Source organism: Erinaceus europaeus, chromosome 4 (genome assembly GCF_950295315.1).
Source record: "Erinaceus europaeus chromosome 4, mEriEur2.1, whole genome shotgun sequence".
Classification (NCBI taxonomy): Eukaryota; Metazoa; Chordata; class Mammalia; order Eulipotyphla; family Erinaceidae; genus Erinaceus; species Erinaceus europaeus.
In genome coordinates, this window is record NC_080165.1 from 86,070,690 (window position 1) to 86,098,689 (window position 28,000).

The following is a 28,000-nucleotide window of genomic DNA, read 5'->3' on the forward strand; positions in this document are numbered from 1 at the left end:
GAACTACAATGGTGGATGTGGTGTAGAACTATACCCCTATAATCTTAGGATATTGTAAACTATTATTAAATCATGAATTTTAAAAATCAAACAATTAAAAAAAGAACAAGGTTCTTGCACCCAAGAGGTAGCACAGTGGATGGAGTGTTGGACTTAAAAGCATAAGGTTCCAAGTTCAAGTCCTGACATTTCATGTGCTAGTTCTCTCTCCTCTGACTCTCTCATTAATTTTTTTTTTTATTTTTAAAGTTCTTATTGTGAGACTAACTCACAGAACATTTTCAATACAGTAACTTACCTCATAGAGCAACTCCATAAAAGAAAAGTGTATGGTAATAAATTTTGAGGACTGGTGGCTTTCAGCTATCAATTTCACCTGCCCATAGTTATTTAATATTCCAGACCATTTTACCATCAATAAACGATGACAATTTTAACATTTTGACTGGTGATCAGAACTTTAAGAGCAGCAAGAAAACACCTATACCCAACTCAGTGGTTCTATTTGGAACATCTACTCTTAACTTAGGGTGTGTTCTTACCTTAGCAAAAAGGTGGTCCCTATATTGCTGTTGAGTAACAAATTTTTTATAGCATACTACACAAGCAAAGGAACTGAAGCTAGGTCCATGTAAGGTGATCGTTGGGTCACATGGAGAGTGATCAAACCTACTTGGCAAAGAAAAGTGACTTTAGAAAAACATTCTAGGGAAAGAATTATTGTTTCATTTGTTGAAATAAATGCTATTGGAACTTTATACTTTTCTCCTTAAATATTAAATAATGTCCTTCATATTCAAGAAACATCAAGTACTTCCTATATGCCCTTTAGCCCCTTCAGCCAGTGATCAACAAACTCAAGATTTCACAAAAGTATTCAAGATTCAATAAAATGGATTAAGCCTGTCTTGCCAACCTGGCCAATTTCCAGCCTTAAAATTACAGAAACTGTTATCTAATCCTTGACTTGCTTATTATAAAACTCCCCAATTTTTTTTTAATCCACAAATATTTTTAAACAAAACAGAATGATATTCTCATACAAAGATTTCTGGCATACATAATTCCATTAAATGACTTTTTCAAGTTTTATTTATATATTTTTGTTGCCATCAGGATTATCACTGGGGCATGGTGCCTGCACAACAAACCCGTTCCCGGTGGTCATTTTTCACTTTAATATTACTATTTGATAGGACAGATAGGAAACAGATGGAAGGGGGAAACAGGAAGGGGAAAAAACACCTGCCAACTTGCCTCACTGCTTGTGAAGTTTCCCCCTGGATGTGGAGAGCAGGGACTTGAACTCAGGTCCTTGAGAATGCTAATGTGTGCCACCACCCATTCCCAGCATTTATTTATTAATGAAAATTTATTAATTTTATTTATTTAATTAATAGAGAGAGAATTAAAGCATCATTCAGACACATGAGATGATTTACTATGAGGCTTTACCTTGGTGCCTCATGGCTGAGTACAAAACTTCATTCAGTTTGCAACCTCCTGGGCTATCAATAAGTGACTTTTAACCTTTTTAATGTTCATTTTAACCATTTAACAAACTTGTGACAATTTAAATAGCCCTAAAGACTTGTAAAACAGTTAAGATGGGGGTCGGGCGATAATGTAGCGGGTTAAGTGCACATGGTGCGAAGTGAAAGGACCGGTGTAAGGATCCTGGTTGAAGCTCTCAGCTGCTCGCCTGACATGCGGTGAAGCAGGTCTGCAGGTGTCTATCTTTCTCTCCCCGTCTTCCCCTCTTCTCTCCATTTCTCTCTGTCCTATCCAACAACAATGATATCAATAACAAAAATAACTACAACAATAAAACATGGGCAACAAAAGGGAAAAACAAACCAAACAAAAAAAAATTAAGATACAGTGATACAGTACATGCAACCAAGTTTATTTGTAGTATGTTAAACTTCTCTCTAAATGGTTTTTTTGTAGTATTTTTGGGGGTAGATGAAGGATGAGACATCTGAGAAGACAAATTGTGAAGAATGTCTAAAATTCTTAATACAAATATCCCTTACTATCTACTTATTCAAGCTGTACTATAAAAAAATTCATTTGGTTTGTTGTTCATATTCATCTTTTTTTTTCTTTTTTTTTAATATTTTATTTTTATTTATTTATTCCCTTTTGTTGCCCTTGTTGTTTTATTGTTGTAGTTATTATTGTTGTTGTCGTCGTTGTTGGATAGGACAGAGAGAAACGGAGAGAGGAGGGGAAGACAGAGAGGGGGAGAGAAAGATAGACACCTGCAGACCTGCTTCACCACCTGTGAAGCGACTCCCCTGCAGGTGGGGAGCCGGGGTTCGAACCGGGATCCTTATGCCGGTCCTTGTGCTTTGCGCCACCTGCGCTTAACCCGCTGCACTACAGCCCGACTCCTGTTCATATTCATCTTTTAATGCCATATTATTGATAGCTTTTGTGCCCCCCGCCAATGAGAGACACCAGACCTCTTTAGTATATTTAGTTTCAGAGATCAAATTCAGAACCTCATGCAATTTCTGAACTGTACCTGCTGAGCTAACTTCCCAATCATGTTTGCTTTCTTTAAGCTAGATCAAGTATCTTTTAAAATCTGTTTTCTTTTTTCAATTTTTTTTTATTTATGTATTTTCCCTTTTGTTGCTCTTGTTTTATATTGTTGTTATAATTACTGATGTCGTCATTGTTAGGACAAGAGAGAAATGGAGAGAGGAGGGGAAGACAGAGAGGGGGAGAGAAAGACACCTGCAGACCTGCTTCACCGCTTGTGAAGCAACCCTCCTGCAGGTGGGAAGCCAAGGGCTCAAACAGGGCAGGATTCTTATGCCCCAGTCCTTGCACTTCACACCATGTGCGCTTAACCCGCTGTGCTACCGCTTGACTCCCCCTTTTTTCAATTTTAAATATTTATAATTTTTTAATTTGATAGGACAGAAACAAATTAAGAAGGATGGAGAGAAAGTGACATCTGCAACACTGCCTTAACACTCATGAAGTTTTTGCCTTTGCAAGTGGGGACCAGGCCCTTGAACCTGGATCCTCGCACAAGGTAACATGAGTGATCAAACAGGTGTGTCACTGCCTGGCTCCTACATCAAGTATTTTTAAGTGTTTTCTGTCTTTTAAACTTTCCATTTGTGGTCTGGATTTCTCTAGAACAGATCCAACTGCCCTATCACAGCAAAAAATTTTCACAATTTTATGAGTTGTATTAGGAAAAATATACATATTGAAAAGCTAACCACATATTTGTTTTTTCCAGCTACTAGGGTTATTTGCATAACTCCACCATTCCCAGTGGCTTTCCTAAAATTTTTCTTTTGGTAGAGTGTGAGACAGAGATTGAGAGAGAGAGAGAGAGAGCGCGAGCGAAAGAAGAGAGATATCTGCAACACCGCTCCACTACTTGGGAAACTTCCCCCTGCAAATGGGAACCAGTGGTTTGAACCCAGGTCTTCAAGCATGGTAACATGTATAATACAGCCCGTGTGCCACCACTCAGCCCCAAACCTATATACTTTTAAAGACAGAATATCACTGGAAAAATCTGACTTCACTAAATCTTCAGAGCAACCTAGGAAATATACATCAGAAAAAAAAAATTGCGGGAGTCGGGCTGTAGCGCAGCGGGTTAAGCGCAGGTGGCGCAAAGCACAAGGACCGGCATAAGGATCCCGGTTCGAACCCCGGCTCCCCACCTGCAGGGGAGTCGCTTCACAGGTGGTGAAGCAGGTCTGCAGGTGTCTATCTTTCTCTCCTCCTCTCTGTCTTCCCCTCCTCTCTCCATTTCTCTCTGTCCTATCCAACAACGACAACAACAATAATAACTACAACAATAAAACAACAAGGGCAACAAAAGGGAATAAATAAATAAAATAAATATTTTAAAAAAAAATTGCATCATCATAGTTCAAGACAATTTGAATTTGGAACATAAAGATATAGTTTAATGGCAGAAGTCTAACACATTTTCATTTTTTGAAATCACTTTGTAGCTAATTTTTCCTTCCATGTCCATTATTCTATCACTCTTACCTTTTCAAATGCCCTAAGAGAAGATGCCCATTATCAAATTCCTTGTTACAGTGCATTATGGGACATGAAATTGGTTTCCCAGGCACCTGCATCCGACCACCTCTTCGAAATGAATTTTTTGTTCCAGAATGAATCATGCCTGTTTTGAGTCCTGCATAATTGGAATATGAATTCTTAATTTTCTATTTCAGATACTTGCCCTTTGGACTAACAATAAAATTATTACAAAACAATGAAAATTAAGATACAACATCAACTGAGTTTCTTTTACTGTAAGTACTTCTAAATACTTTAAATACTAAATATTTACAAGTTTTCTCATAAAATAACAATCTAACAGCAACAGGTCATAAGTATATTAAGTACTTACTGGGACAAAGTCTTTAATTTTACTATGTAGAATTCTTTTGAAGAAAAAAATGTTTCCTCAAGTACAACAACCAAAAAAAATGTCAAAGATCAAATACATTAGAAATGCACTTATAGGTAGCTAGGGAAATAGTTTAACAAGTGTAGTATGTGTCTCTCATGCCTGAGGTTCTTAGTTTGATCCCCTGGACCACATGTACCAGATGTTGATATGGATTCTCTCTGCTCTCTTCATTCCTCTGCTCAGCTCTGGCTTATGGTGGTACCATGGATTTAATTGGGGACACCAAAGATTTAGACATGAAAGTCTTTTGCATAATCACTGTTATCTCCTTGGCTGCAATATCTTTAATGATTTTTGGATCAGCAATTACACCTTCTGTTGATTAAATCTTCAGCCAATATTTCTATGCATATAGCCCAAGTCTTTAAGAGATCTGTGAGTGTTCTACAAAGCAGGCTTAAAAAGTTGCCCAAGGGGGCTGGCTGGTGGTAAATCTAGTCTAACACACGATACAATGTGCAAGGACCCAGGTTCAAACCCTGACTCCCCACCTGCAGGAGAAAAGCTTTGCTAATGGTGAAGCAGGGCTGCAGATGTCTCTCTCTCTCTCTCTATCTATCTATCTATCTATCTATCTATCTATCTCTATCTATCTCTCCATTCTTCTTGATTTCTGGCTGTCTCTATCCAATAAATAAATAAAGACAATAAAATTTAAAAAGAAAAGTTGCCAAAGCTCTTACAAATAGCATCAACTTATCTGGGGGCAGAGGAAAGGGTGTTTTATAGAGACCTTTAGGAATTTAGCATCTGCAAACAACAACAAAGAAGTTACCCACTGCTTTTGACAAGCCTCCCATGTGAATATTTTCCTACAAAAGAACTACATAGGCAGAAATGATGAAGAAGACATGAAGTCATTAGACTTGAGCTTACATTCCATTTCCTTAGAGATGTCTTTTCTGGCATCTAATAAAAGAGCTAAGAGGTCACAGATGACCTATGTTACTTATACTCAACATAAACTTTTGCCAAAGTATAGAAGTTGAAAAACAAGATCAGAAGAGATCAGACTGGAGTTGGTGTATTGCACTAAAGTAAAAGGAAGGTTCAGGACCTGGAACATGATAGCAGAGGACCTAGTGGGGGTTGTATTGTTATGTGAAAAACTGGAAATGTTATGCATATACAAACTATTGTATTTACTATCAACTGTAAAATATTACTCCCCTAATAAGGAAAAAAAAAACTTTTGCAAAATAGACAACTGGTAAAGAGGGTCATTATTAAGTAAATGTCAGTGAAACCAAATTTAAATACAATATATACTTAACCAAAACACACAATTTCACATTAGGGAAGCTCTGCAACCATAGTGTTCCACTTAGATGTCTAAAGAATACCTGACATTTTTAGCCACTGATCCACACACAATCTTGCTGCTTCTGTTTCAGAATGTCCTTGAATAAATTCCAACTCTTGCAATCCATGAGCCTGCTGAAAATCAATTTGTTCCTAAAGACATTAAAAAAAAATCTGTCCTTAAGAGACAAATGGGAAGATTAATGCTTTATGATCTGATCCTAATATTACCTCTATTTGCACAAAGTTCACTGCAACTCACAATCTCCAAGAATATAGTCATGTTTATGTACATTCTGGCATGTACATTTAAAGAAAATGGTTAGTTAGTGTGCTGACTGCCATGTATGCAACCCAGTTTCATGCTGGGCTTCCATAGCATTGAAAGAAGCTTTGGTGCTGTGGTTTCTCTTCTTTCTCTCTCTTTTTGCCTCTCTATATTGCTTTCTCTCTGAAAAAATTAAGAGAGAGAGAAAAATGCTACCTAGATTTTTTTCAGTGACACTGAAACATACTTTTGATATTAGGTAGGTCACCAAAGAGTTTAACAAATAAAACAAGTATTAAAAAGATCAATTTCAAGCTATGTGTTACTGTATCTGCAGAAGAGGAAAAAAGATAGAAAACACAAAGTTTAAAATGTTTATGTTGCGAGTCGGGCGGTAGCGCAATGAGTTAAGCGGACGTGGCGCAAAGCACAAGGACCAGTGTAAGGATCCCAGTTCACGCCCCCAGCTCCTCACCTACAGGGGTATCGCTTCACAGGCGGTGAAACAGGACTGTGCAAGTGTCTTTCCCTCTCTCTGTCTTCCCCTCCTCTCTCCATTTCTCTCTGTCCTATCCAACAATAACAACAACAACAATAACCACAGCAATAAAAACAACAAAAGGGAATAAATAAATAAATAAATATTTAAAAATGTTTATGTAGTGCAGAATTTAAAGTGCTAATATAAAAGTTATTTTGGGAGTTGGGTGGTAGTGCACACAAGATTCAAAATTAGGCTTCATTATCCACAAAGGAGTCCGTCAACAATTCTGATTCAAATGTCCTTTTTGTGATGGATTTAACCAGAAGGACAAAGTAACTTCTTTTTTTTTTTTTTTTTTTTAAATTCAGAACACTGCTCATCTGTGGCTTATGGTGGTGTGGGGGACTGAACCTGGGACTTTGGAGCCTCAGGCATGAGACTGTTTACATAACCATTATGCTATCTTCCCCTACCCAGGACATGGTAACTTTAAGAGTGATCTGGCTCTATATGATAGGGGAAAAAAAAAAAAAAAAAAAAAACATCCCAAAACTTTTATCTATGAAGCCCTAATAAACTCTTTTCACTCCAGTGACAAAAGTAACCAGAAATCCTTAAACTCACCTGCTTGGAGAAAGTCTTTAAAACAGGTAAGAGCCCATGCAATTTGTTCTAATTTTCCATTTCCCTTATATAACACATACTAAGAATCTAAATAACTAAAACCCAGAAAGATAAAAGCTATTATAAGGGTTAGGGGATGACCAAATGGGAAGAGCACATACTATATCTAGCATCAGGCTATGGGTTTAATCCCAGGCACCACAAGGATGGGGGGAAGAGGGTGACTTTATGATGATGTAACAGTGTTTTGGTGCCTCTCAAGAAACATTTACTATAAAAAAGCAGGCCAGGAGGCAGCTTAATAGTCAGTCACACATGGGCAAGTCCCAGAATTTATCCCTTAACACCACATTAAAAAAAAAAAAACCTATCATAAATTATTACTAAAATCGATTAGTTATCTACCTAGGGTCCATGACAAACTTGGATTTAGTTATATTTTAAACTTTTTTTTTTTCTTATCTTCACCATACAGAGTTCTATACTTTAGTAAAAACACTAGTAAAATAGTTGCATACCCTGAATGCTCTGTTCTTCTCTTCCTTCTGTTGCTTCTCCACTTCAACATGGCGGGCCAGACGAGCCAGAGTTAAAGCAACCTTATCCTTCTGGTGGTCAACATAGTCTTTTTTCTTAATCTTATCCTATTATTGGGGGGGGGGAAGATGGCATATATTAATTTACAACTGTCATTATGTTTTAAAAAATTTAGTTATATCATTAAATTTGAAGAATCTGTCTTGTGTATATTTACACTTTATGTGTTGTTTAATTGGCCAATATCTTTGCTTTCCATTTATTTTAATTTTATTTTTTGCCTCCAGGGTTATAACTAGTGCTCAGTGCTAGTGCTATATGAATCCACTACTGCTGGCAGCCATTTCCCCCAATTTTTTGGCTAGGACAGAGTAAAATTGAGATGGGAGGGGAAGTGAGAGAGGGACGGAGAAAGGTAGACACCTGCAGACCTGTTTCACCACTTGTGAAGTGGTCTTCCTGCAGGTGGGGAGCTGGGGGCTCAAACCGGCTTTGTACTATGTGCACTTAACCCAGTATGCCAAACCCCCCCCCCAGCTCCTTTTTGGTTTCCATTTATAAACATGTATTATCTTTATTTGTTTTATAATCTTCTGGAGTAGAGAAATGTTTTGAGGTGCTATCTCCCCTCCCCCTCTCAATTTCTGTCTCTATCCAAAAATAAACAGTATATGCCATATATATACATATTTATTTAGTGACTATAAACTTCCTCTAAAAAATTACAAGGCAAAAAAAGTTTAAAGAAACAAAGTATCAAAACAAGACCTAGACATGACAGGAATGTTAGAATTATCTCAATTTCTCTCTGTTCTAAAGAATAAAATGAAAAGGAAGGGAGAAAGAAAGAAGCAAGAGTAAAAAATATATATATACCTCAACTATAATACAAGCATTTCAGAGCAAGCAAGAGAATTAAAACAAAATTTTCTTAATGTTGGGGTGGGATGAGGGAGGGAATAAATTTACCAAACAAGAATTCTGTAACCTGTGAAAATATTTTAGGGCTGGGGAGACAGCATAATGGTTATACAAAAGACATTCAGAGCACCAAAGTAAAAACCCTGGGCTGCCTGGGGCGTCGGGGTGGGGGGTAGGGGGGTGGGATGGGACACAGGCTTTTGGTGGTGGGAATGGTGTTTATGTACACTCCTATTAATTTGTAGTCATATAAATCACTAATTAATATGAGAGGGGAAAAATTGATTGTATGTCTCAAAGTTTTTAAAGCACAGACTGAGTCTTTTTAATACATAGGCTTTTTAATACATGAGTCTTTGATATGCTGACTCTCTCAAAAGCCTAGACCAGGGAGAACAGTGGCACAGCTATATACAAAAAATGTCAAAGGACATAAATAATGGTGATGTTGGGTATTATACAGCAAATCCTAACAAAGGAATTTTTCAAAGTTAACCAAATAGTATGATTATAACAATAACTATCTATTGTCTTCTTGAACCCTAAGACAGCAGGAACCTCACATTTCAACTTTAGAGCTTATATTTCCCCAGTCCTGGAACCTTAGGGTGGGGTGCACTTTCCTGCATGCTTCTCTCAATTCATATCAAACAATATTGCATCCGCCAATCCCAACCTAATTAACGCAACGCGTACCACACCTCAGCATGCTTCACTTCAGACTGTGTCCAGAGACTTCAGGTATGGAATGACAACCCTTCAGCTTCATTACTTGGGTGAGACCTTTCCTTTCACAGGATTCGCTAATTCCATTCCAGGCGGTTCACTTCCTAACAAAGTCCCAAAACCTAGATATAGACTAGGTCCCGTGAGATAGAGCATATGTTCACATGTATCCATAAACTAGGGCAAAATATATACCTGAAAGCAAAAGTACACAGTAGTTTGCAGTGAGTAAGCCCCAACACTTCATCTGCACTATTTCAGCTTTTAGGTCCATGACTGTCCAACAATTTGTTTGGTTTTGTATATTAACTCTCTTTTCAGCCACTAGGTTCCAGAGGCCAGCAGGATGCCGACCAGACTTCCCTCGACAGACAACCTCACCAATGTGTCCTGAAGCTCCACTTCCTAGAGCCTCACCCTACTAGGGAAAGAAAGAAGCAGGCTGGGAGTATAGATCGACCTTTCAACACCCATGTTCAGCGGGGAAGCAGTTACAGAAGCCAGACCTTCCACTTTCTGCATCCCACAATGACGTTGGGTCCATACTCCCAGAGGAATAAAGAGTAGGAAAGCTATAAGGGGAGAGGTTGGGATATGGAGATCTGGTGGTGGGAATTGTGTGGAGTTGTATCCCTCTTATCCTATGGTTTTGTTAATGTCTCCTTTTTAAAATAAATTTTAAAACATTAAAAAAAAAAAAAAAAGACTTTCATACTTGAGGCTCCAAGCTCCCAGGTTCAGTTCCCAGCACTACCACAGCCAGAACTGAGCAGTGCTCTCATGGTTTTCTCTGTATCTCTCTCACTAAAATAAGATATTAAAAAACCTTGTCATTAAAAAATAAAATATTTTCTTTCGTCCTGTTGTGCTCGACAAAGCGAGATGGGTCATCAGGAGCTCTACTGGGGCCACCTGAGAAAATTCGGCCAGCGAGAAAATTCTCGCTCTTGCCAAGTCTGCTGAAACAGGCACGGTCTGATCCAGAAATACGGCCTCAACATGTGCCATCAGTGTTTCCGCCAGTACGCGAAGGACATTGGATTCATTAAGTTGGACTGAGTGTACTTCCTGGAATTGGCCATTCAAGACATTTACAGTAGAAATGACATCTCTGTACCTAAAATAAAAAGAACTTCAGTTAAAAAATAAATACATAAAATATTTTAAAAGTGAAAGAGAAATAAAGAATTGCCATCTTTGCTGAGGGGTCACAATGAGTTGCGAAGCGCATCACAACTGTCATTAGTCAGTGCCATGGCAAAAGACATCAAGACCAAAATCAAGAACTACAAGACTGCCCCATTTGACTGCCGTTTCCCCAACCAGAACCAAACTAGGCACTGCTGGCAGAACTACTTGGATTTCCACTGGTGTGAGAAGGGAATGACAGCTAAAGGGGGTGATATCTCTGTGTACCAGTGGTACTAGTGCACAAGTACCTCTGCCCTATATCCTGGATATCCAACTGGGACTGCCAGGCAGAAGGCATATTCCCAAGGAAGATCTGAACTTGCTCTACTCAATCTGTCCTGATCTTCATCCTTATCCCAGGTTGAACTTGCTCTACTCAATTTGTCCTGATCTTCATCCTTATCCCAGGTGGTGAAGGGGAGACTGGGGTGCATGGCAACTCCCATCCTGGGATCCTGATATCCTGAACCACAACTCGCCTAGTAAGTACTTATTGAAAAGTAAAGAGAGAGAGAAATAAAGACATTCTTACGTAAATAAAAATGTAGGAAATATTTTGCCTAAATCCTTCTCTTTCACGAATGTTGAGGTTTTCCAGGGGACACATGGTAGCACACCTGGTTAAACACACATGCTACAATGCAAAAGGGCCTGGGTTCTAGCCGCCAGTTCTCACCTGCAGGGGGAAAGCTACACGAATGGTGAAGCAGTGTTACAGGTATCTCTCTCCCTCTCTATTACCCCTTTTATGGCTCTAATGAATAGATACTAAAAAAAAAAAAAAAATTCCCAAAGAGAAGGAAAATGATAAAGATCAGAAACTCTTATATAAAGAAGAACATGGGACCTGAATAAATTATGATAAACTAAGAATTTCAATTTTAGGGGGGGTAAACAGTGGATTAAGTTCAATGAAAATGAAGACACAAGCTATCAAATTTTATTTGGGACACAGCTAAGGCAGTATTGAGAGGGAAGTTCACAGCCATACAAGCACACATTAGGAAAAAAGAAAAAGCACAAATAAACAGCCTGATTACACATCTTAAAGACCTAGAAGAAGAACAAACGAACCCTAATGCAACCAGAAGGACAGAAATCACTAAAGTTAGGGCACAAATAAATAACACTGAAAATAAGTAAACCATACAGAAGATCAACAAAAGTAAATGTTGGTTCTTTGAAACAGTGAACAGATTCACAACAAAAAAGGGAGAAGACCCAAATAAGTCCAATTGTAAATAAGAGAGGAGATATCACAGCAGACACTGCAGAAATTCAATGTATCATGAGAGGTATCTATGCCACCAAGCTACAGAACCTGGAAGAAATGGACGATTTCCTAGATACCTATGAATGTCCAAAATTAAGTAAAGAGGAACTAGATAACAGGAACAGGCTCATCACAGCTAGGGAAATGGAAACAATTATCAAAAACCTTCCCAAGAATAAAAGTCCTAGACCAGATGGTTTTACGAATGAATTCTACAAAACCTTCAAAGAAAAACTAAAACCTCTAACATTTTTAAAAACAAATTTTTTTGTTTCTTTATTTCCTTTTATTGCCCTTGTTGTTCTATTGTTTTAGTTATTATTGATGTTGTTGTTGGATAGGACAGAGAGAAATGAAGAGAGGAAGGGAAGACGGGGGGGGGGGGAGTGAAAGACAGACACCTGCAAACCTGCTTCACTTCTTGTGAAGTGACTCCCCTGCAAGTGGGGATCCGGGGGCTTGAACCAGAATCATTATGTTGGTCCTTGTGCTTAGCGCCACCTGCGCTTAACCCACTGCGCTACCACATGACTCCCTAATACCTGTACTTTAAAAAGTCTTCCAGAAGATTTAAGACACTGGAATACTCCCTGCCAGCTTCTATGAAGCCAACATCACCCTGATACCAAAAGCAGACAGGGACACAACCAAAAAAGAAAACTACAGACCAATATCTCTGATGAACATAGATGTGAAAATATTGAACAAAATTCTAGCCAACCAGATACAGCAGTATATCAAAAAGATTGTTCATCATGATCAAGTGGGCTTTATCCCAGGCATGCAAGGTTGATTTAATATATGTAAATCAATCAACATGATCTACCACATCAACAAAAGCAAGACCAAAAACAACATGGTCATATCAATAGATGCAGAGAAAGCCTTTGACAAAATACAACATCCCTTTATGATCAAAACACTACAATAAATGGGAATAGATGGAAAATTCCTCAAGATAGTGGAGTCTATATATAGAAAACCTACAGGCCACAGCATATGCAATGGTGAAAAACTGGAAGCATTTCCACTAAGATCAGGTACAGACAAGGATGCCCACTATCCCCACTATTCCACATAGTGTTGGAAGTTCTTGCCATAGCAATCAGGCAGAAGCAAGGAATTAAAGGGATACAGATTGGAAGAGAAGAAGTCAAACTCTCCCTATTTGCAGATGACATGATAGTATACATAGAAAAAACTAAGGAATCCAGCAAGAAGCTTTTGGAAATGATCAGGCAATACAATAAGGTGTCAGGCTACAAAATTAACATTCAAAAGTCAGTGACATTCCTCTATGCAAACACTAAGTTCGAAGAACATGAAATCCAGAAATCAGTTCCTTTTACTATAGCAACAAAAACAATAAAATATCTAGGAGTAAACCTAACCAAAGAAGTGAAAGACTTGTATACTAAAAATTATGTCACTACTCAAGGAAATTGAAAAAAAAACACAAAGAACTGGAAAGATATTCTATGTTCATGGGTTGGAAGAATTAACATCATCAAAATGAATAGACTAACCAGAGCCATATACAAATTTAATGCTATCCCCATCAAGATCCCAACCACATTTTTTTTGGAGAATCGAAAGAAAGCTACAAATGTTTATCTGGAACCAGAAAAGACCTAGAATTGCCAAAACAATCTTGAGAAGAAAGAACAGAACTGAGGCATCACACTCCCAGATCTCAAATTGTATTATAGGGCTGTTGTCATCAAAAGTGCTTGGTATTGGAACATAAACAGACACACTGCCAGTGGAGTAGAACAGAGAGCCCAGAAGTAAGCCCCCATACCTATGGACATCTAATCTTTGACAAAGGTGCCCAGACTATTAAATGGGGAAAGCAGTCTCTTCAACAAATGGTGTTGGAAAAAATGGGTTGAAACATGCAGAAGAATAAAACTGAACCACTATATTTCACCAAATACAAAAGTAAATACCAAGTGGATCAAGGACTGAGATGTTAGACCAGAAACTATGAGCTACTTAGAGGAAAATACAGGCAGAACTCTCTTCTGCATAAATTTTAAAGACATCTTCAATGAAACAAATCCAATTACAAGGAAGACTAAGGCAAGCATAAACCTATGGGACTATATTCAATTAAAAAGCTTCTGCACAGCAAAAGAAACCACTACCCAAACCAGGAGACCCCTCACAGAACGGGAGATCTTTACATGCCATACATCAGACAAGAGGCTAATAACCAAAATATATAAAGAGCTTGCCAATCTCAACAACAAGAAAACAAATGACACTCTCCAAAAATGGGAAGAGGCCATGCACAGAATATTGACCACAGAAGAGATCCAAAAGGCTGACAAACACATGAAAAAATGCTCCAAGTCTTTGTCAGATAAATGTAAATCAAGGCAACAGTGAGATACCACTTCACTCCTGTGAGAATGTCATACATCAGAAAAGATAGTAGCAACAAATGCTGGAGAGGAAGTGGAGTCAAAGGAACCCTCCTACACTGCTGGTGGGAATGTTAATTGGTCCAATCTCTGTGGAGAACAGTCTGGAGAACTCTCAGAAGGCTAGAAATGGACCTACCCTATGATCCTGCAATTCCTCTCCTGGGGATGTATCCTAAGGAACCCAACACACCCATCCAAAAAGACCTGTGTGCACGTATTTTCTTAGCAGCACAATTTGTAATAGTCAAAACCTGGAAGCAACCCAGGTGTCCAACAACAGATGAGTGGCTGAGTAAGTTGTGGTATATACACAATAGAATACTACTCAGCTATAAAAAATGGTGACTTAACATTTTCAGCTGATCTTGGATGAAGCTTGAAAAATTCATGTTAAGTGAAATAAGTCAGAACGAGAAGGATGAATATGGGATGATCTCACCCTCAGGCAAAAGTTGAACAAGATCAGAAGAGAAAACACACAAGTAGAACCTGAACTGAAATTGGTGTACTGCAGCAAAGTAAAAGATTCTGGGTTGGGTGGGTGGGGAGAATACAGGTCCAAGAATGATGACAGAGGACCTAGTAGGGGTTGTATTGTTATATGGAAAACTGGGAAATGTACAAACTATTGTATTTACTGTTGAATGTAAAACATTAATTCCTCAATAAAAAAAAAAATTAAAAAAGAAAAAGGAGGGGGCCAAGGCTCCCGGAGGATTCGATCCCAGGTCCTGGGATGAAGTGCACATGGCGAGAAGCACAGAAACTGGCATAAGGATTCCGGTTTGAGCCCCCAGCTTCCCACCTGCAAGGACTTGCTTCTCAAGTAGTGAAGCAGGTCTGTAAGTGTCTATCTTTCTCTCCCCCTCATCTTTCCCTCTTCTCTCAATTTTTCTCTGTCCTATCTGGCAACAAGAGCAATAACAACAATAAAAATGACAGCAACAAAAAGGGCATCCAGGAGCAGCAGATTTGTAGTGCAGGCAACGAGCCCTAGCAATAACCCTGGAGGAAAAAAATAAAAGATCTCAGGGTCAGAAAATAGTTCAACCAGTAGAGTGCACACATAACCATACAGCATGCATCCAGGTCCAGCTACCACATGGGAGCACCATGCAGCGGGAAAGCTTCACAAGTGGTAGAACAATGCTGTGGTATCTCTACTTCAATCTGTCTCACTCTCTCTCTGCCCCATTCTCTTAGAAAAGGAAAAAAAAAAGTCTACTGGGAGCAGAGAAATTGTACAGGTGCAAAGCCCCAATGAAAATGGGGGAGGGGATGGAAGGGTGAGAAAACACGATACCAAGATAATGTTTAAGTTTCCCTTAGAATTTCTTTTTCTTTTGGCACCAGAGCTGTGCTTGTAAGAACCCACCACTCCGGGTAGCCAGGCTACTTTTCCTTTTTTTCCTCCCTCCCCTTTCTTTTTCATTAGATAGGACAGAGAGAAATTGAGATGAGGTGGAAGGTAGACAGCATTAATGGTTATGGAAACAGGCTCTTATGCCTGAGGCTCCAAAGTCCCAGGTTCAATCCCCCACACCACCATAAGCCAGAGTTGAACAGTGCTCTGGTAAAAAGAAATAATAATAGTAATAATAATAATAGGGAGTCGGGCGGCAGCGCAGCGGGTTAAGCACACATAGCTCAAAGCGCAAGGACCGACATAAGGATCCGGGTTCGAGCCCTGGCTCCCCACCTACAGGGAGGTCGCTTCACAGGTAGTGAAACAGGTCTGCGGGTGTCTTTCTCTCCCCTCTGTCTTCCCCTCCTCTCTGACATCAATAACAACAACAACTACAGCAAAAATAGAAAAACAAAGGAACAAAAGAGAAAATATATACAAAAAATTAAAAAAGAAAAAAAATAGTAAGAAATTGAGTTGGGAGGAGGAAACAGAAAAAGAGGGAAAGTGGCACTTACAAACCTATTTAACCATTTATGAGATTTCTTCCCTGCAGGTGGGGAGCAGAAGTTAGAGCCCAGCTCCTTGTGCACAGTAACATGTGCAATCAACCAGGTACACCACTGCCCTGCCTCCTGGGAAGTCTCATATTAACGTTAACCTTATGAAGATCAGAAGCAAAGAACTCTGGGGAGGGTGGGGGAGATGGTTACAGTACTAAGTTGGAGGTGAGACTATTTTGCAGATACCTACTATGAGCAGATGGGAACTTGTATCCATGTGTTAACAACTGTACTGTAAGCATTAACCCTCCCAATAAAATGGAAAGAAAAATAAAAAATAGCCTTTTATTGAATGCTGGGACAACAGGTTAAAGACCTGTTTCATAATATGAAACTTTTTTTAAAAGACCCCATAAATTAAAAATTTTACAAATAGCAAATACCAACAGATCTTAAACCTTACTATTTACTTATCTGCTCACCTGGCCTTGACTAGAGGATACCAACTGAAAAATGATTATTGCTTTCACCATCTTTATCAACAATGCAAAGAATTTCATGTTCAAAACACCTCAAAAGCAGTCAACTAAACAAAGTGGGATAAATTAATTTCATGAATCATTTACCTAACCAGTGCATTTGGTTTAAACTGGATTCCTGAAACAAATGTATTATTGCTTACAAACTCAAATTCCAAAGCCTTATTACTGACTATTCTATCTAAAGTGTTGGTCTGTTTACTACGAAGGTGGCTCTGCCGGAAGTACTTTACCGGGTTCCTTCTGCTCTACTTTCAACTCAAACCACATCCCAAATGAAAGTCTGAAAACCAATAATTTTTCTTAGAAAATTTACATTAAAAAAAGATGGGCTGGGTGGTGGCGCACCTGGTTGAGTGTACATGCTACAATGCCCTTGGACCCGGATTCAAATCCCTGGTCCCCACCTGCAGGGGGGAAACTTCACAAGTGGTGAAGTAGTGCTGCAGGTGTCTCTGTCTCCTTCTCTCTGTCACCCCCTTTTGTCTCTATCCTTTCTAGTTGTCTCTATACAATAAATACATAAAGATAACTTTAAAAATTTAAAGAAAAAAAGAAACAGATAAACACAGCAAAGCAGTACAATATTTATTTACCATCTCCAGCAGCAAAGTATTGGAAGCAGAAAACAACCCTTTTGTACAAAGCAGTCTCCTTCCCACCCTCAAGTGTTTTATAGTATACAAATACAAAGTACACAGAACATCTGCTTCATATAAACAAACATACATACAGATATGCCCCGTTCTGTATTTTACTCAGTTAAGAAGGCTAGTACCATTAAACCTGTGAAATGAAATGCTTCCCGTATTGTCTTTTGGGTAAATTGCTATTGTCATATATAAAATTTCCTTCTAAGAACAAAAAATTACTTTCTTTTTCAGAACAGGACAAATAAATAAACAGAAATATGCAACCTTATAATTTAAGAGAAATTTTTAATTTCTCTGAAAATGAAGCTGAAATAAAGCAAAGGATAATAATTTTTTAACCCTCAGTGCCACTAACAGAATGTTATGTATTAAGCAGAGACAAAGATTAAGAGTGACAAAGGAAAGGAAAGAACTCAAACCAGAGCAAAAACAGGTGACATGTGTTTGGGCTGTTACTGTAGATGCCATTGGCATAAGGTTCACAGGTCTTAACTATATACACCTCCAAACTCTTAGAAATAGCCTCCTTTACCCAAATTCAACCTTATTTCATTTGTAAACTAAGACACAAGAAAATTAGTCACATTGAACTATACAGAGAATGCACTGCCAATAGGTGATCCAGAGGTAGATATTTGCATACCCATAATGGGATGTCACATCTACTTTAACGGCATCATCATGTTCATTTTCTAAGTTGTTCTCTCAGTTCTTTTTCACTATTTGTGCTGTTTCTGGGGCAAGAGGATTACTGATGAGAGCCCTCCTGTGGCTCAGTTCCAAGAAAAAGAAATGCTCTAGATGTTCATAGTGGAATACAGCAGAAACCAACCTCAAGAGAAACTACTTCTATAACCTTACAAGTAATAGATACACAAACTTAGTACATGTTTAACAGGTAGAAACAAGTATCTTCTAATGAATAATTAAAATATATTCTCACAAAGGTTGTTCCTTATAACTCGAAAACAAAAAGCATAATATTCCCTTTACTGTTAACATAGATCCCTTCACCTGGATGCCTGGCTTCTGTTTCTCCTTAGTCCAATTCTTTGAGTCATCTCCTAAACCTTAGTTCAAGCGATTTTAATAAGAAAGCTTTCCTGACCTCTCTCCTTGGCTCTCTCTTTTGTTTTAACCTCAATAAGACAAGTACATTTTATTAGTACTTATTTCTCCCTAAAGAGTATAGCATTATCTCTCAGTATCTCCAGACCTTCCTCAATGACTACCCACCTGCACCGGGTATCGAAAAAAATGTTTGACAGATGAAAAGATCATTTCTAACAGACTGACCTGACAAATACAAGTATCTATATACCCTAGCCCTTTATTCTATATTCTTTTATCATTATGAACATTTCTTGACTTGCACTTGGTATTATTTTGCTTCAAATAACCTTCAACACTTAGACCAGCTTGCAATATAGCTTAATAGTTCAGCCTTTAAAAAATATATATAAACAAATGGATATGATTAGATAATACGAAATAAATCGTTACATGCTACTGAATACATCTTTTAAGCGTATCTTTATTTCTACCCAGTACTCCACAATTCTAAGAAATCTACCACTGTGGATTAAAAAAAAAAAAACTACTAAAGAAATCTGTACTGAGGGGCTGGAAAATATCTCATCCAACAGATGCACATTTTACCATGCACAAGAACTCAAAGTCCAGCCCCCAGCACTACAAAGGAGCACCATGTATAAGTTCCATGAGCATTGAAGTGGTACTGTTATGTCTCTCCTTTATTCCTCACTCTTTCTTCCTTTTTCTGCTTGAAACAGGAAACGTGCTTTTTATTAAAAAAAAAAAGGGGGGTGTAATTAAAAAGGCCACTGGAAGCAGTGGAATTGTACAGGTGCAAGGTCCTAGAAGGGGGTGAGGGAGATAAAGCCTGCACTGAGCTTTCCAGTTTTCAAAGTGCTTCTGAGCATCATCCTATAGATCACCTAAAACAAGGAAACTGAATTTCTGAGAATAACACTCAGATCAAGGTGTGTGTGTGTGTGTGTGTGTGTGTGTGTGTGTGTGTGTGTGTGTGTGTTAAAACAGGTAGAATTTAAAAAAATCATAAGAACTACTACTCAATTAATTCTCAAAATGAATGCACTAAAAATGAATGATATATAAAATAAAGCAAATTATGCATCAAGAATAATCTGAATCTAGCATGAAAGATCAATGGAAGAACTAAGAGGTGTTTGATCTGACAAGTGAGATAACCAGGAATTAGATAATACAAGTTATACATAGTGAACACACACACATGTATATATAAAACATGAGTGTGCATTAATACAAGACCTTAAGGGATGAGGATACAACTGTAGACACAAAGTTAAGGAAAGAAAAAGAGTACAAGTTGGAGCTCCAATGGCACAATCGGTTAGCACACGGTACTTATACAGAAAAAGAGTACAAGTAAGTATGAGCCAAATTAGTTTATCAGAGAGGTGACATCTATATTCAGAACTCAGTTCCACAGCTTGAGCAAATAATGATAAGTTCATTTCCTCATCTTTAAAATAAGAATGAATTTCTACCTCAAGAATGCCTTGCATAGCAACCTGGGAGATTTGAAAGTATGAGTCGCAGCATCACATGTGCTAGACTGGTGTACTGATTCTCAGTCATTGATAAATAAAGCTTAAATATTTTTTAACTGTTGCATATTTACTAGAACTTTGTAATATTTCTCTCCCAGGCAGGAAGACAACAAGACCCAAGGCTAAGTGCTTCTAAAATCTGTCAAAATATAGTTTTGCAAAAATCAAACCAGTAAATGTTATAAGCCATTAAAGAAAAATATATATATACATATACGTATACATGAGACTGATTACAAGTTAACTATATCCTACCCAATGCAGAAAACAATGGACCACAGACCTATAAGCAGTAAATTTAATTAGATCTAGAAAAAAAGGAACTGAAAACCTAAAAATGTATTTACTGATTTGAAAATGTTTCCCTGTTACCATCATCATCACTATAACCTCACAGACTTAAAAGTATATAAAGTAATCAAAAACATAACACTTATTTTAACATTATAACTCAAAATGATATAAAACAGCAGTCACAGATTAAGAGAGGGAATAACCAAGAGGCTAACTATATCCCTCAAAGCTGAATACTGTGATTGTCGTTCTTAATTATGAGAGAAAACAGAAAGCATATGATGACATGATGACTTATGTGATACAAACAGCATATGAAAGTTTTACAAACAGAATTTATAAGACAGAAACACTTGAAATATTTAAAATCAAAGAAGTCTTTTAAAAATTTCACCACATATAAATTACTTTTAACTTCTACCAAGTAATTATATTCATGAGTACTAAAATACTCAATATAATTTAATGAGAGCACAAAAGCCTTAAAATTAAATACAACCTGAGAACTCTTGCTGAATTCTTAACAAGGCATCAGAAAAGCCAATAGGTTATTTGAAACAGACAGCTACCTCAACAAAACCAATAAAGTCCTTGAGACCTACAGTAAACTAATTTTTAAATACAATATATGCCAGAACAGTATTATAAGAGGGTAAGGGAGATAACATAAAGGTTATATAAAGAGACCCTCATGTCTGAGGCTCCCAAGGCCCGGGTTGAATCTCTCCACCACCATATGCCTGAGCTGAACAGTGCTCTGGTAAAATAAAATAATGAAGATTTATTTAAAAACTGCTCATGAGAAAAACATGCCCCTGACTATAAACTGTATGTACTAATACATTTGTGTGAAGAATATGTAGAAAACTACTGATAGTAAATAATATGGTCGTTAATAATCTAGGAATCATTTGAGAAACTAAACTCGTCACTATTTTTTTAAGGACTTTATAAGAAAAAATCTGGGAAATCACTTTCAATAATGTTGTATTTACAAATACAAAGCCACATTAAAATTCTGGGTAGTATTGCTGATTAAGAAATATGATCTACATCAAAGAGATTAAGGGAAGATCAAATAGTCTTCTAAAAAAAGGTGTTACCTACAGGCAAAGAAAAGATCAATACAAAGAATGCAATAATGTACTAGCATCAAAAGGACACGGCTGGACTGTGTTCACTTCCAGATATAGTCCATTGGGAGCAAACAATTTCTGGTAATAAGATATCTCAATGGTACCAAACACTACTATAAAAGGGTTTTCATACTATAAAGTCAAGAATATAAAGTTAAAACATCACCTCACTAATCAGTAAGAGAAAAACAACTTAGTGAAAACAATACTCTCATAATTCACCCACGGGAAATTCTACAAAAGAACATTTAACATTTTAATGGATTAGAAAACTCATTATGATAGCTGAAAAAAATCATGAAAGGGTTTGTGTTTTAAGACAGTGGTTATCATCAGTTTACTGATAATTTCCACCTATATATTATGCCAAAACCTTAGAATTGACTGTTTTGTGCATATATTAATGAAAAACTATTATTGAATGGAACAGGTAAACAGATTTGAAAGTATGAGTCGCATAAAAATATGACAATTACTAGCCACTAACAGAAATGAAGAATGAGTAAACTTCAAAAGCCAAGGGTACCTAAACAGTGCAAATCTGGGGCAAAATATGCTTGTTTAAAAAAGTTCTCAATTATTGCAACCTTTAAACTAGTTCTACAAAGAGATAATCCATAATTTCTAACCATAAGAATCCCAATTAATTATTTCCTCAAGAACACTGAATGTGTTCTAAATGTTATTTAGCTATGTTCACCCCTATTAGTATCCAGTATTTATAGCTAGAAGGGATTCTGGATTGTGTCTATTCCAACCTCCTTGTTTACAGTACCTGAGAGGTTATCCTGGATGTATTTATTGGGCCCTTAAGGACATTATCAATCAGGTCACTTCGGTATCATTCAGTAAATTACTAGTATATTACTAATATTAAAAATACTAAATAGTATCCAAGTAGCCTGAAAGAGCTTATGGTTCCCTCAAAACATCATTTTGAGGACTAAGTAGGTAATGGAATTATCCTGATCAAGAAGTTGTGACAGAGCAAAACAAAAACTAAGTTTAAGTGCAATTACACTGATAAAAAAGCTATCACACAGATTCTTTAAAATGTAGCAAATTTACTGCTTTATCCTAACATTTTTTTGTTTCTTCTTACCACATAAACTTACTTATCAAATATAGGTTGTGTTACCATGGCTGAAAACAAGGTAGACCTAAGCAAGCAAACTTAAAACATGCTGAGAGAAAACACAGCTTCTTCAATGCTCAGAAAACAATGCTAATGTGGTCCGGGAGGTGGCGCGGTGGCTACAGAACTAGACTCTCAAGCATGAGATCCTGAGTTCAGTCCCCGGCAGCACATGTACCAGAGTGAAGTCTGGCTCTTTCTCTCTTTGCTCCAATCTTTCTCATTAATAAAATAAATAAAATATTTTTTTAAAAATGTAAAAAGAAAAAAAGCTAATAATTAGAAACAAAATATAACTAAAAAAAATCACTACTGTTAAGTTTTCTTTTTTTTAAATAAAGGGGAAAGGGACATACTCTACAATCTTCTGAAATGAAACAATGCTATAAAGAAAAAAAATAATTTTCAGAAGAAGAGTACATTTAAATAGTGCAATTGGACAGATGATGAACAAACTATAGAATTAAAAATTACTGTACAGAATTTACATAAATATCAGCAACATATGTAAGACATCAAAATGTTTTTTAAACTGTAAAATTTCAAAAGGCACTTCATTTAACAATTAATACAAACAGTATTTCTCTATACATTGTAACTATAAAATCATATTTATCTAACCAAGAAATGAAGAAAAAACTATGAAGATGCATCTTTTAAGAATACTAAATCATTATTAAACTTGAGATTATTCCAAGGCCTCTTAGAAAACCTAGAAGTATTTAATCATAAGAAGGTGGTCTATTTGAGAATTTTGTTGCAGGCTCTGCACACAAAGATTTATTATCTGATAAATTACAAGTACCAAACACTACTGGGGTTGTCTCCCAAGTTCAAGTCCCAGTTTTTAATTTCTTAACACAGTCATCATTCAAGTATGCCAGAGAAAAAAATTTTAAATAATAATAAAACAGGTTAAACACTTATTTCTCGTGCAGTTAAGAAACTAATAGCTTGAAAGTATTCTCATTCTACTGCACTATTCCTATCCCTAATTCAACTGCCTACATATTCAACAATTTTTAATGTTCATTTTTCTCTGAAGATGCTTAGACATCATTAGAGAATAGCAATATTATCTGCTACTACTGAGCAACATAACATATAAGGAAGAGGATAACAATGCTATCTTTATAAATATTTAACGAAGATCTGCACAACAATAAACAGTTAACACTACTGAACTATAAAGTTAAAGTTATTAAAATGGCAAATTTTGGTTCTGATTTAAATCACAATTGAAATTTTTAAAAATCAAGGAGTATATATATAAAGTATAGTGTCAAAAAATTTCAGGGAATCACATCTCCAAGCATCACTTATTGTTGTGAAGATTTTTGGAAAGAGTATGTCAAAAGTTATTAAGTCTGTGATTGAGTATTTTAAAAAGGAAGGAAAGGGAGACTGGGAAAGGAGGAGGAATATGAAGTAGTCTTATCTAATTAGGAACATCTATACCCAAGTCATACTAATGGTCTCAGTCTCTCTCTTTCTCTCTCTCTCTCTATAGTGATTTCTGTCATGGCTAGTACTTTTCCAGAAGAAACTATAGTGTCTTACCAAAGGCATATGAGCATATACAACCGGTAAAATACACATTATAAACCACAAGTTTCTCAGTCTGATTTCTTAGGCCTGGGTTTCTCTTCAGGTGGCTATCCAATGCTTGAGTTCTAGAATACTGGCATCTATGCACAGAGTATAAGCAAATTTTATGGAAAACATAGAAAGTAAATGTTAACCCTAAATATAACTAAGTCAAGTTTCCAAGAGAATACCCTCTATTATTATACAGCTTATACTTAGTCTACAAATAAGTTAAACAGAATACCCTGAAATTATGACAAATTTTAATAACTGCTGCCAATTAGGGAAAATCGCATCTTCAATCTCTATCAAAAAAGGCAAATAGGGAAATGAAGTAGGAATGAAGAATGCTGAATACAGTTATGATAGGGAGAATGAGCTTACAATAAAACCATTAACCAGTTCAGAGAGGGCACCAGGAAAAATTTTAATCACCACTGTGCAAAAACTATGGCGAGGAACTATATGGACACTAAACAAAGTTATATTCCACTAGTAGCCAACCCAAAATACTTTGATCAAGACTTTTTAAAATGAAGATATTTGAAAAACCAAAAAGTCAACAAAATAATGTATTTCATTTATTTTGGTTGTTTCTTGGCTACGAAGCAAATACTACTATGTGATGTACTTCAGACCCCTCAAACTTAGCATTTTCTCCTTTTCTGAAGTCACACTGCAAAAACAAGAGTCTAAGGGCTGTTATGTCATACAGCCATTGCCTTGAGATTAAAAAAGATACTATGAGGCATATTAAGTGAGGTATCTGCATTAGTTCCCACATAATCTAGTCTAGAATTACTGGAACCAACCAGGAGCAAAACGTTAAGTCATCTCTCACAGTAAGAGACTGACTAGACTTAACGGACCAACAAACCAAGATATGTCACTGATGTTCTGATTTCAGACTGCCAAGAAATTAATGGATATCTTTTAAAAAGATATCCAAAAATGTAACTATGCAAGGTTGTTTTTGGCTATATCTACATTTATACTCTAAAATCCCTTAAGATTTCTCAGTAACATCTAGATAAATAGCATCTTTCTTTATTACATAAGAGGATCAGATTGTCAGGCATGTTTAGAATTCTTGTTCTTTTAAGAGTTTAGATTTGCATGCCCGGATGGTATAATATCCTCTATTTTCAGAGCACTAATGTGTGTGGTTTTTTTGTTTTTTTTATTTTTTTATTTTGAGAATAATGAATTATAAAGCTCAAAAAAGTTGGCTGATTAAGAAGATAAGTTCATTTAAGAAGGTCATCTTGGTGAAAGGCCTAGATTATCCTGAGACCACCATTTTGGCATCTCACAGCACACTGATATTATTAAGAGAGCTTGACAGACCAAATGTTTGGATTAACAGTGAAGTTCTACCACATGTAGCTTTGAGTGGTGATAATACAGCAGCCATTAGTCTCGATAAAGAGTTGCTATGAAAATTTTTACAATGATGTTTCAAGAAGCAGTCTTTTTCCAGTTGGTGTCCACAGAAAACGTGTGTGACATATAGTCATTCCACTGGAAGCAAACTGGATTTGGCAAAATATGATGTGAATTCCAGTTCTTGACAGAGCTTTATATAGGATTCTGAAGTCTTATGGAGCCTGAAATTAGTATTGGCTCTTGATGGAATGGTCATCCAGACATAAAGAGATTGTAACAGATGGGTAACTTTGTGACGATCAGACAAGCTTAAGCCTGAACAAGGAAGCACTGGTGGCCTGAAAACAAAGGATTTACTTCTTGTGTTAGTAAATAAGCCTGTTGTAGGTTATTTCCAGATCTATAATCTGCTAGTCCCCAGTTTACCAGAAAGATGGTCCTGACGAACAAAGTTTATCACAGGCAGATTCAGATTCCTGAGTATCCTTTTCTGGACTGATTTTTGGACTAGAAAGAATGGAAAATCTTTTGTCCAGCCCTACTGCTCACTTGGCTAATAAAATATGAGCCTTTTTATTATACACTTCATCCCAAAGTCTGGAATTCAAGTATTAGCTGTGGTAATTCCAGACATGCATTCAGTTTCTGTGGTGATCTACCTGCAAATCCTGTTTGAGAGGATAAGAGTATGTGAAACAATTAGGCTCCTGAATGGTTCTACTGCTAAACATGAATGAGGTTGTTAATTCTTGTACCCATGACGTTCTGGAGATTCTCCCTTTTTTCTATATCTATAGGGATGGTTGCGGGACTTGTACCAATCCCCTTTGGAGTATCCTCTACTATGATAATGTGTCTTTTGATCATGACTGTAAAAGTATCGATGTTGATTATAGTATCTGTTGTGGTCTTTATAGTCATTTTCTTTAATATTATTTTCTTCTGCAACAACAGCATTCACATCTTGTCCAAAGAGGGAAGTACCATCAAAGGGCAAGTGTGAGATCTTCTCCTGGGTTTTCTTAGTGAGAGATGTAAGTCGGAGCCAGGCTTGCCTTCTATAGTCAACTGCCATTGCCATAACTCTGACTACAGAGTCCATAATGTCTCTAGTAGTACAAAGCTGCCAAAGGCCTGCATCCATACCATCAGATATTATACACCTAGCTTTTCCACGGTCAAACTCAGGGTCATGGACCAGATCCTCCATATCTTCCCATAGTTTACGCTGATACTGAGTCATATAAGCCATGTAGCTAGCAGCTCGAGCTGCAATGGAAGCAGCATGGTAGAACCTACAACCCATGATCTCCATCTCTTTTGAGGTAGAATCTAGAGGAGATGTTGTACTTCCTCTTTTGCTATGTTCTAATGCTTCTACAATGGGGCCTTCCGCTGGTGGATTTGGCTGGAAAGGAGAAGTATCCTTGGCCACAGGATATACTCTGTGCCCCATGAAGGAAGAAGGATGGCAATCAGCAGGATCTTTAAAAACTTCAGTGGTGGCAATTCTCAAAAGAGGATGCAGTGGAGGAACCAAACGTTTCTTAGATGTTACATAATCAGGTTTCCCTTCACATGATTCTGCTTCAGACTGTAATGTTACTCTTTTTATTACACCTCTTTGTTCCATTCTCTTCAAAAGACCTGTGAAACTAGATTGACTGGGGTCAGCAGGTTGCCCTTTTTCCTCAGCTGAAGGGGATTTGCACTCAGTTTCTTCTTCAGCCATAGATAAATTTTCATCCTTGGAGTTGGAGATGTCCCAAGGAACTGATGAGTTCTCACTTGGCCGAGAGTGATGAAATCTGAAACAGCTCCTGGACTGCAGGTCACGTATCACTCGGGACATCTCAGCCACTTGTGTCTGGAGATAGAGGATGGCATCCTGTCCATGCTGTGAAGCTGAAGAAGACTCTACGGGTAAGTCCTCCTTGACTTCTGAAGAAGCCAAAGATTCTTGGGGAATCAGAATTGGAGATGAAGGCAGAGTCTGAAAATTTTGTGATGGTTTAAGTGCCTCTGTCTCAAGGATCTTAATGTCTGAATTATTTTGATCACTTTTCTGGTTCTCCAAAGAGTTCTCAACAGAAGAAGGTTGAGAAACTATCCTCTGTGGACTGCTGGTGCAACTCCCAGAGGAGGAATTGCTGTCTCCAATGGGAAGAGGAACACTGAAGCTAGAGCACATTTCTGGGCGATGATTCTCAGAGGATGGCACCTTAGACTCAGGCATTCTCTGGGTTTCCACATAAACAAGAAAACCAAGGAAGAAAAAAAACATGCTTTTTAATATATTAACTTTCAAGTTCAGAGATGCATGTCCAGTAAGTAGAACTCAATGTTTTAAATCATAACAAATAACAATGAAAGATGCAATCCACTACAGTAAATAGAGGGATTGTAAAAGTTCAATTCACAAGCTTTACTGACCCCCTCCCCCAAAGGCTCAATGCCAAATATTGGCTTTATTCTGGCATTGCCTATGAAAAAAGAAAATTAAGCCCAGTTCAAGTGGTGCCAT

General features: G+C 37.2%; 1 protein-coding gene and 2 pseudogenes across 7 annotated transcripts in view; 2 read left to right on the forward strand and 1 right to left on the reverse strand.

Annotated features, from left to right (window-relative positions):
- ZNF451 (zinc finger protein 451) overlaps positions 1–28,000 on the reverse strand; it is an 89,878-nt gene that overhangs the window by 41,746 nt on the left and 20,132 nt on the right. For 6 of the 7 annotated variants that reach the window (XR_009549514.1, XM_060190002.1, XM_007516483.3 and 3 more), the window contains exons 4-7: positions 7,665–7,790; positions 5,812–5,923; positions 4,036–4,186; positions 543–669 (exon numbers count right to left, since the gene is read on the reverse strand). Coding sequence is in view for 6 of the 7 variants with exons in the window: in XM_060190002.1 (XP_060045985.1) it covers positions 543–669; positions 4,036–4,186; positions 5,812–5,923; positions 7,665–7,790 (516 nt within the window). In the remaining variant the exon portion in view is untranslated. Of the gene's footprint in view, positions 1–542; positions 670–4,035; positions 4,187–5,811; positions 5,924–7,664; positions 7,791–17,233; positions 27,716–28,000 lie in introns of those variants that run through there. The other variant, XM_016185313.2, reaches the window with a different exon arrangement.
- LOC107522184 (small ribosomal subunit protein uS14-like) lies at positions 10,204–10,489 on the forward strand (annotated as a pseudogene).
- On the forward strand, positions 10,558–11,681 carry LOC107522183 (cytochrome c oxidase subunit 6B1-like; annotated as a pseudogene).